Source organism: Pelophylax lessonae (assembly GCF_965119305.1).
Source record: "Pelophylax lessonae genome assembly, chromosome: 2".
In the NCBI taxonomy this organism is placed as follows: Eukaryota; Metazoa; Chordata; class Amphibia; order Anura; family Ranidae; genus Pelophylax; species Pelophylax lessonae.
Window position 1 is genome coordinate 548,321,203 of NC_138769.1, and position 16,654 is coordinate 548,337,856.

The 16,654-nt window shown below is 43.1% G+C and overlaps 1 protein-coding gene across 1 annotated transcript in view; it reads left to right on the forward strand.

Annotated features, from left to right (window-relative positions):
- The window catches only part of LRCH1 (leucine rich repeats and calponin homology domain containing 1), a gene marked incomplete at its 5' end in the record, with an annotated part of 366,317 nt that overhangs the window by 200,797 nt on the left and 148,866 nt on the right, over window positions 1-16,654 (forward strand). The window contains 2 exons of the mRNA XM_082247571.1: window positions 6,657-6,801; window positions 12,743-12,869. Of these exons, the coding sequence (XP_082103697.1) occupies window positions 6,657-6,801; window positions 12,743-12,869 (272 nt within the window). The remainder of the gene's footprint in view (window positions 1-6,656; window positions 6,802-12,742; window positions 12,870-16,654) is intronic.

A 16,654-nucleotide genomic window follows, 5' to 3' on the forward strand; every position in this document is an offset into this window, starting at 1 on the left:
TGTTCGCCAGTCAGTACAGATTTCGGCCGACAGACAGCAGATTTGCAAGACTGGGCATGCTCAGAAAAGAACAAACTCAAGGAAAGTTAACCATCACATGACATCACTTCTGCAGTCGGCTGTTGTTGGCCGACAAAATTTGTGTGCAGTCTTTTGCAGTTTTCAACAGACACGACAGCCCTGGACAAAAGACGGCCGATCGTTCGGCCGACGATCAGTACGTGTGTACGGGGCTTTACACTCCCTGAGACTGAATTTTTTTTTTTTTTTTTTTTCCTTTTGTCTCTTCTCCAGCAAGAATACATTTGGTGCTTGTAGTCGTTCCTCATAATTGAGGTCCTCCAGTCCCTTTATTCATTTTGTTGCCCTTCTCTGGACTCTCTCCAACTCCAGCACATCCTTCCTGAGGACTGGTGACCAGATCTGGACAGAATACTTTAGATGTGGCCTAACCAGAGTTTTGTAAAGTGGCATAATTAAAGTTTTATCTCTGGAGTATATCCCCTTTTTTATGCATGCTAGTAGTCTGCTGTGTTTGGTAGCTGCAGCTTGACATTGCATGTTATTGCTAAGTCTTTTATCTAGTAGGATCCCCAGATCTTTCTCCATCCTAGATTCCCCCAGAGGGTCTTCCCCCCCTAGTGATTAGTTTGGCTTTGTTTTTAGCCCCCAAATGCATTACCTTACATTTCTCTACATTAAACCTAATTTGCCATGTAGTTGCCCACCCCGTTATTTTATTTGGGTCTTTCTGTAAGATTTCTATATCCTGCTGTGAAGTTATTGCCCTGCTTATTTTTGGATCATCTACAAAAACTGAGATTGAGCTATTTATGCCATCCTCTATATAATTTATGAATAAATTAAACAGAATTGGTCCCAAGACAGAGCCTTGGGGTACCCCACTTACCACTCCAGACCAGTACACGTTATTGATCACCACCCTTTGGACATGCCCCTGTAACCAGTTTTCTATCCAAGAACAAACCTTATGGTCCATGCCTATAGGCCTCAGTTTGTAGATTAGGCGATTATGGGGAACTTTATTGAATGCTTTTGCAAAATCCAGATGTACCACATCCACAGGCCGCTGGATGGCAGCTCACTTCCTCGTAGAATGTTAACAGATTGGGATAAAGGGACATCTACACTGATAATCAGGGCAGTCCCAACAGTGCCCGCCAGTGCTGCCAATCAGTGCCTAACAGTGCTGCTCATCAGTGCTGCCAATCAGTGCCTCCTCATCAGTGTCACAACCAGTGCTGCCATTTAGTGCCCAACAGTGCTACTAATCAGTGCTCATTAGTGTTGCCAAACAGTTCCTACTCATTAGTGTCACTTGTCCGTGCCCTCCAGTGCTGCCAGTCAGTGCCTCCTCTTTAGTGTCACCAATTAGTGCAGCCACATGAGTGCCAATTTGTGCAGCCTATCCGCACAGATTAGTGAAGGAGAAAAATTACCTGTTTGCAAAATTTTATAACAAACCTGTTTCCCCAAAACTTTTTCAGCCTTCTTTCATTTGTTTAGCAAAAAATAAAAAACCCAGCGATAATTCAATACCACCAAAAGAAAGCTCTGTTTGTGTGGAAAAAAATGATGATTTCATATGGTACACTGTTGCATGACCGCGCAATTGTTATTCAAATGTGACAGCGCTGAAAGCTGAAAATTGGCCTTGGCAGGAATGCGGTAAAAGTGTCCAGTAGGCAAGTGGTTAAATATGCTTTCAACTTACTGTCCCAATGGTTAAATTACAAGACTGTTATGGCTGTTCTAAAATCTCCACCAGCCAGGCCCAGCAAGTGAGCCTTTTCTTCTCCTGCCTCTTAGTGCATATTACCTTAGCCATAAATGGTAAACTTGATGCAGTAAAGAATGTGTTTTGTCATAGATGGCGATTTTTTAGCTCTGTGTTTACAGTAGCATCTTTTATACCATGAGCCCTAATCAAGCGCAGCTCGTGGATCATAGCAGCTTAATTGTCAGCCATTTAATACACTTGTAACAGGACAGGTTCATTCAAGCCTAAACCATGCTATTCTTTCTAGACATAGTAGTGCTGTGCTACCTGAAATGTTCCTTCTTCTATCAATATGATCAGCCCCTCTTCTACAGGAGTACCGGAGATTTTGTGTTAACGCCAAAAATAACCCGCTTTCATGTGAACATTATCAGCTCATGACCTGCAGGTTCTTCAAGAGAACAGACCATCAAGTGAAAATGTATTCAGTAAAAATACCATAATATATAAAAAGTTACTATGCTAGGTAGCTGGAAAAGTATATACCGATTAGCCTTATTTTTATGACCACTGACAGGTTAAAAAGGATAGGTCCACCTTTTCGGCAGAATTTCACTTTTCATAATAAATAAGTGTTTTCCAATGTCCTTTATGGCCCAGCCATCCCAATGTGCTTTTCTCTCACTTACCTTATCCACAGGAGGTTTAAAATCTTGTCCATTTAGTTTATTTTTGGGAAAGGATTTTCAGATTTCATCACTTCCTGTTGGGTCATCTTCCAGAAGCCTTCAATTCCTTTATGCATCACAGAAAAGGGTACGATCGGGTGTGTTCACCACTCTGGACCACACGTCACAATACTACCTTCCACCCCTTCCTATACAATCTGATTGTACAATCTCATTTAGATCAGCTATGTAGTACAAGGGCCTGTCTGATTTGATACAAATTGAATGGCTTGTTCAGGCTTGTCTTTCTATTCCATAGTTCTGGTAAATCTGAAGGAAATTGTATAGCGATTGAACGCTCAGATTGCATAAGAAGCTCCAGAACTTTTTTTGGAGCAGAGCATGGTGCATTATCACAGTTTTTGGTGCGTTTGCCGCATTTGGGGTGTCTTTAACATGTAATGACAACACAAGTACGATGCATATTTGCAGCGTTTCTGAAACGCATGGCAAAGTGCATATTTTCTGTGCAGCTTGCCATGCGTTTGGAAACACACAGATGTGAATGGAGCCTCGTTGTTGTTGTGTAAAAGCACCTATTTCACTTTCAGGCCCCGCTCACACCTAGAGTAGTGGGAGCGCATTTTTTTTGGCTCATTTTTCCAGTGACATACATAAGGCAGCCCGTTGATTTCAATGAGCTGCACTACACGTGGAAAAGTAGCTCATGGGACGTTTCGTTGTGGTGCGAGTGGCAGGTTGTTTACTGCATTTGTTACTTGTTTTTTCATGTGGCAAAATATGTGTTTGCTTCTGTATTTGGTGTACTGTTAGAGCCCATTCAGACTAGCACGACACGACTTTGGGGGGCGACCTGTGAAGTCGCGTGCACCGCTGTGCACCGCGACTTCGGTGCGACTTGCAGAGACTTCACATAATGGAAGTCTATGCAAGTCGCTCCGAGGTCGCCCCAAAGTAGTACAGGACACTTTTTCTGAGTCGGAGCGACTCGTGTCGCTCCTATTAGAACGGGTCCTGTATTACTCAATGGAGCACGACCGACCGCGACTTGTCAGGCTGACAAGTCGCCTGACAAGTCACGCTAGTCTGAATGGGCTCTTGACAATTAATGACACTGAAAGTGCAACTAGGTAATTTAATGTGTATAAATGTGGCCATACACTATACAATCTGATTGTAAAATCTCCTTTAGGTTTACCAAAACTATATAATAGGAGGACACACCATCTATCCAATTACTCTATATCCAATCAGGCAGGTCCTTGCACTACATCAAGGGTGTCCCGTGGGCTACATGCAGCCCCAGGGAATTTAGCATGCAGCTTGAGCCTGTCTGAAGGGCAACTATAATATACAAGAATAAATTGCGCTAGGACATAAAAATATCAAACGTATTGAAAGGAAGTGCAAAAAAAGTCCATAAAGAACAAAAGAGCAGCAGACACAATGTCCTCTTGGTAAAGGATGATCAGAAATTCAAAATAAGTTAGCCTCGCTCAGAGGAGATACAAAGTTCTAAAAACGATCCCCCAGTGAAGATAAATCAAAAACGTGCTGTCGGTATAGCCACCACCAGGAAGGTATAAACATGCAGCCTCTTACCAGATGGACTAAAAGAGACCGCATTCAATCAGGCTCAATCGAAATGAAGCGGACTTCTGTTGCAGACCAACAGACGGATCCAGCCAGGTAGCATAAATATATCATACAGAGGTGTATGTCCAAGGGAATGGACCCAACATAAAAAGTAGTTCCTCGTAATAAAAGTGAAATGAGAATATCATTGCGCAGACATCCTTATGAAGGCTTTATTACATATGATAAAACTCTGCACACAGGGTACTCACATTAAATCCAAAGATAAAAGCATGTGGAAAAAAGGGGGTTCCCCTGGGATTGGGACTTTTTAGGCACCAGTTGACGAATCTTAGACAAGTAATAAAAACTTTTCTTTTTTTTTTTTTTCTGTTTTTCTGTTTTGTGCATTTTTTCATTAAAATATTTACATTTATTACTTGTCTAAGATTCGTCAACTGGTGCCTAAAAAGTCCCAATCCCAGGGGAACCCCCTTTTTTCCATTACATATCGGGATGTGGCACATAAATTGAGGCTCTCAGCAGGAACACACCTTGCAAGATAAAAGCATGTAGTAAAAAACAACGTGTGTCTGTTTCTCATCCAAAAACATGGCCGACCTCCAGCAACATAACAGCATCATGTGGTTAAGCTCCTCCCCCTGTCTGAAGGGCACCTGGAGAAGCCAGGCAAATGGACGCGTAGAGAAATGCTGGGGACGCTGTGAAAATATAGTTGATGGGTGAAGGTGTGCTAATGAGGTCAGCTGGTAAATTCCTTCTTGTGTCTTACTGGTTCATTTGTCTCTGTCTGTACACAGTGGAGTCTCTGAAGCTTTCTTAGAATTATAGCAAGGGCTAAGGTAAGGCCTTGTTCTCAAAATCAAAGAAAGCTTGTATTTTTCTGCAACCAAGGTACATTAATGGTATATTGGTACAAAAGGAAGCTGGATTTTAGAAAAATAAAAGTGAACTTAGTCTTTAAGGTAAAACTATAAGCAAAACTTTTTTTTTTTTTTTGGATAGAGCAATGGAGGGTTATAACCCCTGTCAGATTGTTTTTCGCCATCTGTGTCCTATTGCGGAGATTGCGTGTGCAATCATTTATGTAGGGAACAGATGGCACCAGGATGCAGTATGGGAAGAAGGCAAGCCGGCAGAGTGATGCTTTGGGCAATGAGAAAAGTGTGCTGGTTACGCACTGCTCAAAAGGCAGCCTGTGAGATCCCAAGCTGCTAAGGAAAGCCTGGGTGCCTGCTTGGTCCACAGCCAATGAGTACATAGAGGGAAGTAAAGGGTAGCGCTAACACAAATATACGCCTTGGAGCAGTGTTTAAAGCAGAGTTTCACCCAAAGTGGAAGCTCCACTTTTCTGCACCCCCCCTTTCGGGTACACATTTGGCACCTTTCGGGGGAGAGCGGATACCTGTCAAAAACAGGTACCCGCTCCCACTTCTATGAAAAGTGGCCGTGGCGACCTACGTCGATTGTGGCCCCTCCTCCCTCCCCCCGCTTACTTCTGGGAGACACACACAGGTCCCAGAAGACAGCGGGACCTTTCATAAAGCGCAGTGCGACTCGCCCATGCACAGTAGGAAACAGACTGTGAAGCCACAAGGCTTCACTTCCTATTTCCCTTAGTAAGGATGCCGGCCCGGATGGACAGGTCGGCTTGGGGTGCCGACATCGCGGGCTGCCTGGACAGGTAAGTGTCCTTTATATTTAAAGGCAGCAGCTAGATTATTTGTACCTGCTGACTTATTTTTTTGCCCCCAGGCTGGAACTCCGCTTTAAGTAATATTTGGATTGAGAGAAATGTGCAAGGATGAATCCTCCAGAAAATGGACGCATAGTTAGTGCGCTTTAGTGCACTATTGGATTAGTGGAATCTTGTTTACATTGCTAGATTAGCTCAGTGGACATCAGCTTTAATAACCATTAAGGCTCCATTCACATCTTGACGTTCTGGATCGTGGGCAGAATTGCCGCGATCCTGAATCACGACAAATCGTGGGAGGCCCGTGCGATTCCCATCCCTTCCAATGGCACCCCAATTTGCTGCGATTGTTGCCCGATGAATCGCGGTAAAATCGTGCAAATTGGATCGAAGGATGCCTGTCACCATAAAGAAGTACAGGACCAGCCGATTTGCCTTTAGTAAATCAACCCTAGTGTCCTAAATGAGTTCTAACTGAAGATTTAGAAAGGGGAATCGGGACCTTTTTTTAGTTCTGGCCAACACCGTACCCCCAATATTCAACTCTTATCAAAAGATTATTTTCCCTAAGTACATTTTTTTTTTTGCATTTAGAAACATTGGAACTGTAATTTCAACTAATTTTCCTAATCCTCCAGCAATGCCAAATTGAGTTTCATGTTACAAACAGCAAAAAGACTTACCTTACCCACCAATCCTTTGGTTATACTGTATAGCACTTGCAAACAGGACCTAGTATAGAGCCTTTTGGTACACCACTAGTGACTGGTCTCCGGTCAATCTATGTTCCTGTAAACTTTCTATATAGTAACAGTTATGTTACAATAATTGTTTAAACATGTCAAGTGGCCTTCTAAGTGCAGCAAAGCTTAGTTGTGTAGATCAGTACAGTAAAAACTAATTTGTGTGTTTGTTGTGTTGTGTTTTTTTCCAGACTTTTCTAAGAATAGGCTGACAGAAGTGCCGGTTGAAGTCTGCCATTTTGTGTCACTAGAAGCACTCAACTTATACCAGAATTGTATCAAAATTATTCCTGAAGCATTAGCAAATTTACGGATGCTAACTTATCTAAATATAAGGTAAATTTGTTTTATTGATAATAATACAGCTTGCTAAAATTTACCTGATTTAAAGCTCACATTTTACCTGCTTAATGCTCCATGTTATTTTATTACTTCTATAACTGTTCAGCGGACATGGAAGCTGCCATTGATGAAAATACCAGTATCCTGGCTGTTATGTTGACCCTCTTGCTTCCATAGTTTGAATTACTTGCCAAAACAAGTATGCCGGTAAAGAATTAACCACTTTTGCTTCGGAAGGTTTACTCCCCTTCATGACCATTTTTTGCGATACGTCACTGCGTTAATTTAACTGACAATTGCGTGGTCGTGCGAGGCTGTAGCCAAATAAGATTTATGTCCTTTGTCCCACAAATAGAGCTTTCTTTTGGTGGTATTTGATCACCTCGTCAGTTTTTATTTTTTGCGCTATAAACAAAAAAAAAGGACAATTTTGAAAAAAACCATATCCAATAAAAAAATGTAAAAAATCTAATTTCTTCACCAATTTAGGCCAATATGTATTCTGCTAAATATTTTTGGTAAAAAAACAAAATCCCAATAAGTGTATATTGATTGGTGCAAAAGTTATAGCATCTACAAACTATGGAATCCATATATGGAATTTTTATTTTAATTTTATTTTTTTACTAGTAATGGCGGTGATCAGTGACTTGTAGCCAGACTGCGACATTGCAGCGGATAAATCGGACACGAAGTGACACTTTTTGGGGACCGGGTACACTAATACAGTGATCAGTGCTAAAAATATGCATTGTCACTGTACTAATGACACTGGCTGGCAAGGGGTTTTCAGGGGCGATCAAAGGGTTAACCGTGTGCCTAACCTGTGCTTGTGTACACAGTGTGAGGTGCTTGTACTAAGGGAAGGCAGAGATCTGTGTTCCTGCTTTTCAGGAACACAGGATCACAACTTTCCCTTCTCACAGAACGGCGATCTGCTTTTTTTTTACAGAGGCAGACCGCTTTTCTGCCTGTGTCCCGAACAATCGACAGGTCCTGCTGACTGGCTTCTGCTGTGTCCAATCCCAGCAGGAGCAGGTCGCTGGCGAAACCGGGAGGTGCAGGATCACGTACAGGTATCCTGCCGAGGAGAGCCGCTTTGCCTCCGTATATATACAGTATACGGTTAGCAAGTTAAACCCAAAACTTTTTTTTTTTTTTTTTCTAATTTTGGATAGCATAAGGGAGGGTTCATAACTTTTTTTAAGTTTTTTTTTTTGGTCTCATTGGGGAAATTTCCCATTACTTGTCTTGTTGCCAAAACAGGAAGTTCGTGGAGATTCCCTCCAAGGTGAGGAAATCCCTGGTTGTCACCAGGGTCATTAGAGCTAGTTTCCCCTTGGGAAGTTTCCACTTTTTTTTACTGTTCTGTGGACAACTTAAAATTTTGGGATTTTGGGTTTGTCTCCTTAATGGGGACAACACACTAATAAAAACGAAACAGTTGTTCTAACCCTCTCCACTCTAAAACCAAAGAAAAAAAATGTTTTGTCTTTTAGTTCTACTAACTAAACTAACTAAAGTGGTTCTGAAGTATAAAATAAGTTACCTAAATTTATTCTATGCATAAAGGTAAAAAAACTGGCCACTAATTGCTCCCCCCATCCTTAAACACCTGGTTGGCTTCTCTCTCAATCCAAACCAAGGCAAAGAGCAGGTAAGTATAGCATCTTTTTTATTTTAATTAAAAAAATAATAATAATTGCCCTTACAACTACTTTCAGAGTTATAACTTTTCTGATTTCAATACTTGTGCTGACCAATAACTCAGGAAGTATTGAAGCCATTGGGTCAGTATAACAGCATATTGGTACCTTTTGTACCTTGTATCTTTTTTAGAAAGAAGTCAGCAGTGGCAGTCAAAAGATTTTTTTTTATGACCGGTTTAATAAGCTAAGAATGCACTTTCAGTAAAGCCGGAAATCGTAATTTGCATTGAGAGAAGGGACAGTATAACAGTCATTGTGCGCTATCACTCAACAGAACTTTCATATGAGATGAACAAAAAGGGCTGTTCTCTTGTACATATATATTTACAAACTATAAATCGTTGGAAACTGAAAGGAGTATAGTATGTCACGGTGAAATAAAAAAGAAAACATATGGAGTGCATCTCAGTGTTGTATCACTTAAAAACACTGTAAATACATAAAAATACCTATCGATCTGCCAGAATGTCTCAGCCTCTTCCAGTCTCAGATCTCCACAGCTGTAGTCCAAGATAAGAACTAGAAGGGCTCTTTGAGATAACACAGGAGGTGTACAGTTTAATACAGGAGGGCTTTGTATAGCAAGCCCCCTAATGATCTCCCCAAAACACCTTTTTTTTGTATTCTTTCCCAAGTCAGCCTTTCACCTAGCAGAAGGCTCTCACATAGCAGAAAGCATGAAAGAGAGAGCGAGAAAGCCGTATCAGCTCAGACATTTAAAAACCTGTGCATTGCTGAATATGGTAAAGTGTGGACTTAGTACTGGAGGCTTTATTCCATACAAAACTCTACAAAGTCTCTGGTCTCCAATAGGGATGCGCCGATCCGACTTTTTTGGATCCGATACCGATATCTGGCGTTGTGAAATCGCTGATACCGATACCGGAACCGATCTGGAGCTACACACAAAGCAAGCAGCTGTAGTACAGAGCAAAGCCGCTGCTTCATGTGTGTGGCTCCTCCATTCACAGGCAGAGTGCATCTGATATCACTCCGCCTGTGAGCTGGACCTATACAGGAAGTAGCGGCTCCCATCCCATACTACTACTACACCAAGTAAGGGATGGCTGAGCCGTTACTCAGCAAAAACCGGATCAGCCAGTGGATCGGTCAATGTTACCGATCCATCAAAAATGGCCATATCGGCGCCGATATCCGATCCGAATATCGGATCGGTGCATCCCTAGTCTCCAACACCTAAAAGGAACCTATTAAGTTCTGAAAAAAGTTTGTTTTCTCTGTATCAGTCATGAACCCTGTAGCCCAGTGGTCTCCAAACTGCGGCTATTATCCGGCCCTTAGGCAGTTATTCCCCCCCACTGTCAGCAACAGTGGGGCATAGTTCCTGCCACTTACACAGACAACGGGGTACTATTCCTCCCAATGACACCAATAATGGGGCACTATTCCTCCTCCCACTGACACCAAGAGTGGGGCATTAGTCCTCCCCCTAATACCAAAGAGGGTTTACTCTAATTGATACCAGGACATTTTCTACTCCTGCTGGCCACAGTCTAGCCCCCCTAAAGTTTGAAGTACAGTAAACTGGCCCTTTGTTTAGAAAATTTGGAAACCCCTGCTGCAGTCCCTTACCATGGGCTGGTGAGAGACTTAGGTGATGCATATACACCGTACACAACCTTACCAGCCAGCACCTCACAATAAGTATATGTATGTGTGTGTGTGTGTGTGTGTGTGTGTGTGTATATATATATATATATATATATATATATATATATATATATTATGTCACAAAAGAGAGTACACCCCTCACATTTTTGTAAATATTTTATTCTATCTTTTCATGTGACAACACTGAAGAAATTACACTGCTACAATTTAAAGTAGAGAGTGTACAGCTTGCATAACAGTGTAAATTTGCTTTCCCCTCAAAATAACTCCACACACAGCCATTAATGTCTAAACCGCTGGCAACAAAAGTGAGTACACCCCTAAGTGAAAATGTTCAAATTGGGGCCCAAATAGCCATTTTCCCTCCCTTTTGTCATGTAAATCATGAGTGTTACAAGGTCTCAGGTGTGAATGGGAAGCAGGTGTGTTAAGTTTGGTGTTATCACTCTCTCATACTGATCACTGGAAGTTCAACATGGCACCTCATAACAAAGAACTCTCTGAGGATCTGAAAAAAAGAATTATTGCTCTACATAAAGATGGCCTAGGCCAGTGATGGTCGAACCTTGGCACCCCAGATGTTTTGGAACTACGTTTCCAATGATGCACAACTACACAGTGCATGAGCAAAGTGGGAAATGTAGTTCCAAAACATCTGGGGTGCCAAAGTTCGGCATCACTGGCCAAGGCTATAAGAAGATTACCAAGACCCTGAAACCTAGCTGTAGCATGGTGGCCAAGATTAAACAGACAATTAAACAAGATTAAACAGGACAGGTTCCACTCAGAACAGGCCTTGCCATGGTCGACCAAAGAAGTTGAGTGCACATGCTCGGTGTCATATCCAGAGATTGTCTTTGGGAAATAGATGTATGAGTGCTGCCAGCATTGCTGTAGAGGTTGAAGGGGTGGGGGGGGGGGGTCAGCCTGTCAGTGCTCAGACCAAACGCTGCAAACTGCATCAAATTGGTCTGTATAGCTGTCGTCCCAGAAGGAAGACTCTTCTAAAGATGATGCACAAGAAAGCCCACAAACAGTTTGCTAAAGACAAGCAGACTAAGGACATGGATTACTGGAACCATGTCCTGTGGTCTGATGAGAACAAAATAAACTTATTTGGTTCAGATGGTGTCAATCCTGTGTGGCGGCAACCAGCTGAGGAGTACAAAGACAAGTGTGTCTTGCCTACAGTCGAGCATGGTGGTGGTAATGTCCTGGTCTGGGGCTGCAGGAGTGCTGAATGAATGCCAACGTGTACTGTGACATACTGAAGCAGAGCATGATCCCCTCCCTTCGAAGACTGGGCCGCAGGGCAGTATTCCAACATAACGATCCAAGCACACCTCCAAGATGACCACTGCCTTGCTAAAGAAGCTGAGGGTAAAGGTGATGGACTGGCCAAGCATGTCTCCAGACCTAAACTCTATTGAGCATCTGTGGGACATTCTCAAACGGAAGGTGGAGGAGCGCAAGGTCTCCAACATCCACCAGCTCCGTGATGTCATCGTGGAGGAGTGGAAGAGGGGCAACCTGTGAAGCTCTGGTGAACTCCATGCCCAAGAGGGTTAAGGCAGTGCTGGAAAATAATGGTGGCCACACAAAATATTAACTCTTTGGGTCCAATTTGGACATTTTGACTTAGGGGTGTACTCACTTTTGTTGCCAGCGGTTTAGACATTAATGGCTGTGTATTGAGTTATTTTGAGGGGACAGCAAATTTACACTGTTATTCAAGCTGTACACTCACTACTTTACATTGTAGCAAAGTGTAATTTCTTCAGTGTTGTCACATGAAAAGATATAATAAAATATTTACAAAAATGTGACGGGTGTACTAGATATATATATATATATATATATATATATATATACACACACTGATATTGAGGGTCACTGCAGTCTTTTCCAGGCACCGTGTCCTTGTCAGAACTGGCTAGCGCAGTCTTAGAAAAGCTGCATTGAGTCAGCCAGTAATCCTTCCACAATACACAAGTACTTTTACTTCACTATTGCCTTTTGTTTGCAAAATATGTTAACATTTATTGTTAAGGTAGTCCAACTACCTGTTTAGTAGTTTGATTCAAGAAGGCAGCTGCCAGCACAGCATACTGTATATATTTTCCAAGTGCAGTAAATCCTAACTGAAAGCACAGAGAAAATCGCTCAGAAGCGAGGAATTTTGTGAAGTCATTGGCAGCAATGACAACCCCTGTATATTTGTCACTGCAGGCTTCCATTAAATATATACATGTAACATGCAGCATATGTTATAACCTCATTTGGCACAGTTACAGTCGTTCAATGGTTAGGAATTTGGTGCTGTGTATTTGTTGAAATTCTCTTATAACAGAGTTCTGTTTCTCAGCATTTTTTTCTTAGGCATTCGTTTTCCTCCCACACAGCCATTTTTCGCTATACACAGAGATCTGGCTGTGAGCGGCCTCTTTACACAGCTCATGCTTGGACGTTGTTCAGCTGCACTTCTGAAAACACAAAGGATCACTAAGAAATGTGCAGCTCTTTTTAAATGCCTCTGTGAATCACTTAAGAAAATTATAGCTTGGCTCTACTGAATTTTCTTTTTTCTTTTTCAGTCGAAATCAGCTCTCATCGTTGCCAGCCTGCATATGTGGTCTTCCTCTTAAAGTCTTAATTGCAAGTAATAATAAGATTGGGTTTCTGCCAGAGGAAATAGGTCAACTGCAGCAGTTAATGGAGCTGGTATGTCACTAAATTTAACATTTTCTATTTCTCACCTTCATATTTAGGGGTGTTGTAACCCCAGGCTAATGTGTGGGATGTAAGGTAAGCCAAATTTATCAGTCCCCCTGGGGAAAACTTTAACTTAAACTAATGAATTGAAAATTGGTACTTTCTTTTGAAAGAAAACAGAAGTTTGGCAGGGAATTAGATGAGACCTTTTGGAAAATCACTTAGTGAAAGGTTATTTATGGGGAATGAAAAGGCTGATGTGACAGTGCAGGGATTCTTTTGGAAATTACTATAATAATCAATGCTCTAAAGGGAAATTAGCAAAATTGAAACAGTGCCACCTTGCAATCATGTAGGAGGCTACCTACTGTGCCTGGTGCACTTGGACAGTCCTGCTGATAACATGGGGCACATCACGACAAGACTTCTAATGTAATAAGTCATATCAACCTGTTTTGCAAAGTAAACTAGGAGAAAATTAGCAATCTAGTACTCTGGGCACACAAGGACGTACATATATCTATAGCTATATATATATATATATACACACACACACAATATTACCAAAAGTATCAGGGCACCTGCCTTTGCACATGAACTTTAACAGCATCCCAGTATTAGCCCCTAGGGCCCACCCTTTGCGGCTATAATTGCTTCAACTCTTCTGGGAAGGCTGTCCACAAGGTTTAGGGGTGTGTCTAAGGTAATGTTTGACTATTCTTCCAGAAGCGCATTTGTAAGGTCAGGCACTGATGTGGATGAGAAGGCCTGGCTCACAGTCTCCGCTGTAATTCATCCCAAAGGTGTTCTGTTGGGTTGAGGTTAGGACTCTGTACAGGTCAGTCAAGTTCCTCTGCCTCAAACTAGCTCATTCATGTCTCAATGGACCTTGCTTTGCACACTGGTCCAAATCATTTGGTGGAGGGGGAATTATGGTTTGGGGTTGCTTTTCAGGGGTTGGGCTTGGCCCCTTAGTTCCAGTGAAGGGAACTCTTAAGGTGTCAGCATACCAAGACATTTTGGACAATTTCATGTTCCCAACTTTGTGGGAACAGTTTGGGGATGTCCCTTCCTGTTCCAACATGACTGAGCACCAGTGCACAAACAAGGTTCATAATGACATGGATGAGGGAGTTTGAGGTGGAGGAACTTGACTGGTCTGCACAGAATCCTGACCCCAACCTGATCGAACACCTTTGGGATAAATTAGAGTGGAGACTGCGAGCCAGGCCTTCTCATCTACATCAGTGCCTGACCTCACAAATGTTCTTCTGGAAGAATGGTCAAACATTCCCATAGACCAGAATGGGAAACTCTTAGTCAGTACCATGGACCTTTGACGCGGTGCGACCGGATGCCCAGGGCCGCTTTCTCCTTCTCAAGGGGAGGATCATGGATGTACAGGTCACTTTTGCCAATGTCTATTTGCCTAACTCATACCATTCCCGATTTCTCCGGGACTTACTCCCGCATCTCTTGGAGTTTACCGAGGGGCTTCTAAACTTCGGTGGGGATCTCAGTTTTGCTTTGGATTCCCAACTAGATGTCTCTCAGGGTTCCTCTCATCTATCGTACGCTTGCTTGAGATGACAGAAAACAGACTTGCTACTCCTATACCTAATGGACCCCTGGAGGTTACTGCACCCCCAAGACCGGGACTATTCCTATTCCTCCAAAGAACACCATACCTACTCACGTCTCGACTATCTCTTAATACCCCACAAGGATCTCGCCAAAGTAGTGTCTGCTCAAATCGACACCATCTACCTTTTGGACCATGCCCCAATCCACCTGACCCTTCCAATAGGCCCGATGCCCATGAGCCCACTTGCTTGGAGGCTCATGGAAGCTCTACTGCAGTCCCCAGAATCGAGTGCTGCGCTACGGACTGCGCTATCAAACTACTTTGCCACCAACAGCGATTAGGTAGACAATCCCCTTATTCTTTGGGAGGCACATAAACTGGTGGTGAGAGGGTTACTAATAAAAATAGGATCACATCTCAAACGTGAGCGTTCTTGGCTTCGGGCACTAGTGTGTACTCATAAAGCAACTCTAGCACGCTCCACCCACCAGGACCTTCTTAAGGTCCGCGAGGAATTGCGGTCTCTTCTTTTACACAAAACAAAACGGAAAATGGCGTGGGCTCGGCGAACTATGTTTGAATTTTACAATAAGCCAGGAACATTTCTAGCTCATGCTAGAAAGTGAAAGAAAGGGAGGAAGCTGACCACTTCGATAGAAATGGCAGCGGAATTCTGCTTCTTTTTCCAAGGCCTCTACAATCTTGGTCATGGGACTACTTCGGCACCCCCTCAACCAACCTTCACATCTATCCAGTCCTATATAACATCTTCAGCAATGCCATCCCTACCGCTGGAGATGAGAGAGGAAATTGAGGAACCCATCACAGTGAAGGAGCTGGGGCTGGCATTAGCAAACTCCAATCCCAAGAAGGCCCGGGGGCCAGATGGCCTCACCCCAATATATTACAAGACCTTCTATGAAATCCTCTCACCCCATTTAGTTACAGCCCTCAATTCGATCAAGGATGGACACCCCATGTCAGCTGACTCTCTTAGAGCATACATCTCCTTGATCCCCAAGGAGGAAAAGGACCCATCCTGATGTGGTAACTACCAACTGATTGCCCTGCTCAATTCGGATCTTAAACTGTTTGCAAAGATTTTGGCTAACAGGCTACGCCAACATCTACCCCCTGCCTGATTCACAGCGACCAAGCGCGTTTTGTCCCTCTAAGGCAGTGGTTCTCAACTCCGGTCCTCTGGACCTGTTAATAGGCCAGATTTTAAGTATCACCTTGGGGAGATGCAGACTAGAATACTACAATCACTGAGCAGCAAAATATATCACCTGTGATGTGATGTATTTCAGTTATCTTGCAAACCTGGCCTGTTAGTGGGTCCCGAGGCCTGGAGTTGAGAAGCACTGCTCTAAGGGAACCCCGTGAAAATACTATATGGGTCCTCAATCTAATCCATGCGGCCAGAATCACCCATTGCCACCTTCTCCTGCTATCAACGGATGCGGAGAAGGCTTTTGATAGAGTTAATTGGCAGTTTATTCGGGCCATTCTGGCCAACATAGGGCTGGGATCATCCATGATGTCCTGGATCGACTCCCTCTATTCCCGTCCCTCTACAGCGGTCAAAGTTAACGATTCAAGTTCAGATTTCTTTGATATCACAAATAGAACCCGTCAGGGCTGCCCGCTTTCCCCTCTGATCTTCGTCCTCACCCTTGAGCCCTTCCTATGTACTATCCAGGGAGGGGGACAGAGGTCACAGATTATGGAAATCCATCCAGAGCCCACAAGGTCGCTGCCTTCGCAGATGACTTCATCTTCTTCCTGACTTCATCTTCTTCCTGACTGGCCCCCTAACATCTCTTCCCAACTTAGTACAAGTCCTCCACTGGTACGGCACACTGTCATTCTTCCAAATTACCATCTCTAAGTCCTATGCCCCTCCCATCTCACTAGACCACACCACAACAGAGCGACTCTGACCTATCTGCTCTTTCCAGCTAGCAACAGGCTCTATCCGCCACCTTGGAGTGAACATCACACCTGACCTCGAGGCCCTATATACGGCAGACTTTGACCCCCTTCTCTCCCAAATAAAAAAGGACCTAACCCACTTGCATTCTCTCACTCTAACATGGTTTGGTCATTGCAACACTCTTAAAATGACCATTCTTTCTAAAATCTTGTACTTGATGCAGGCTCTTCACCTCTCTCTTTCAAACGTATGGACGCCATGTTCCGGGAGTTT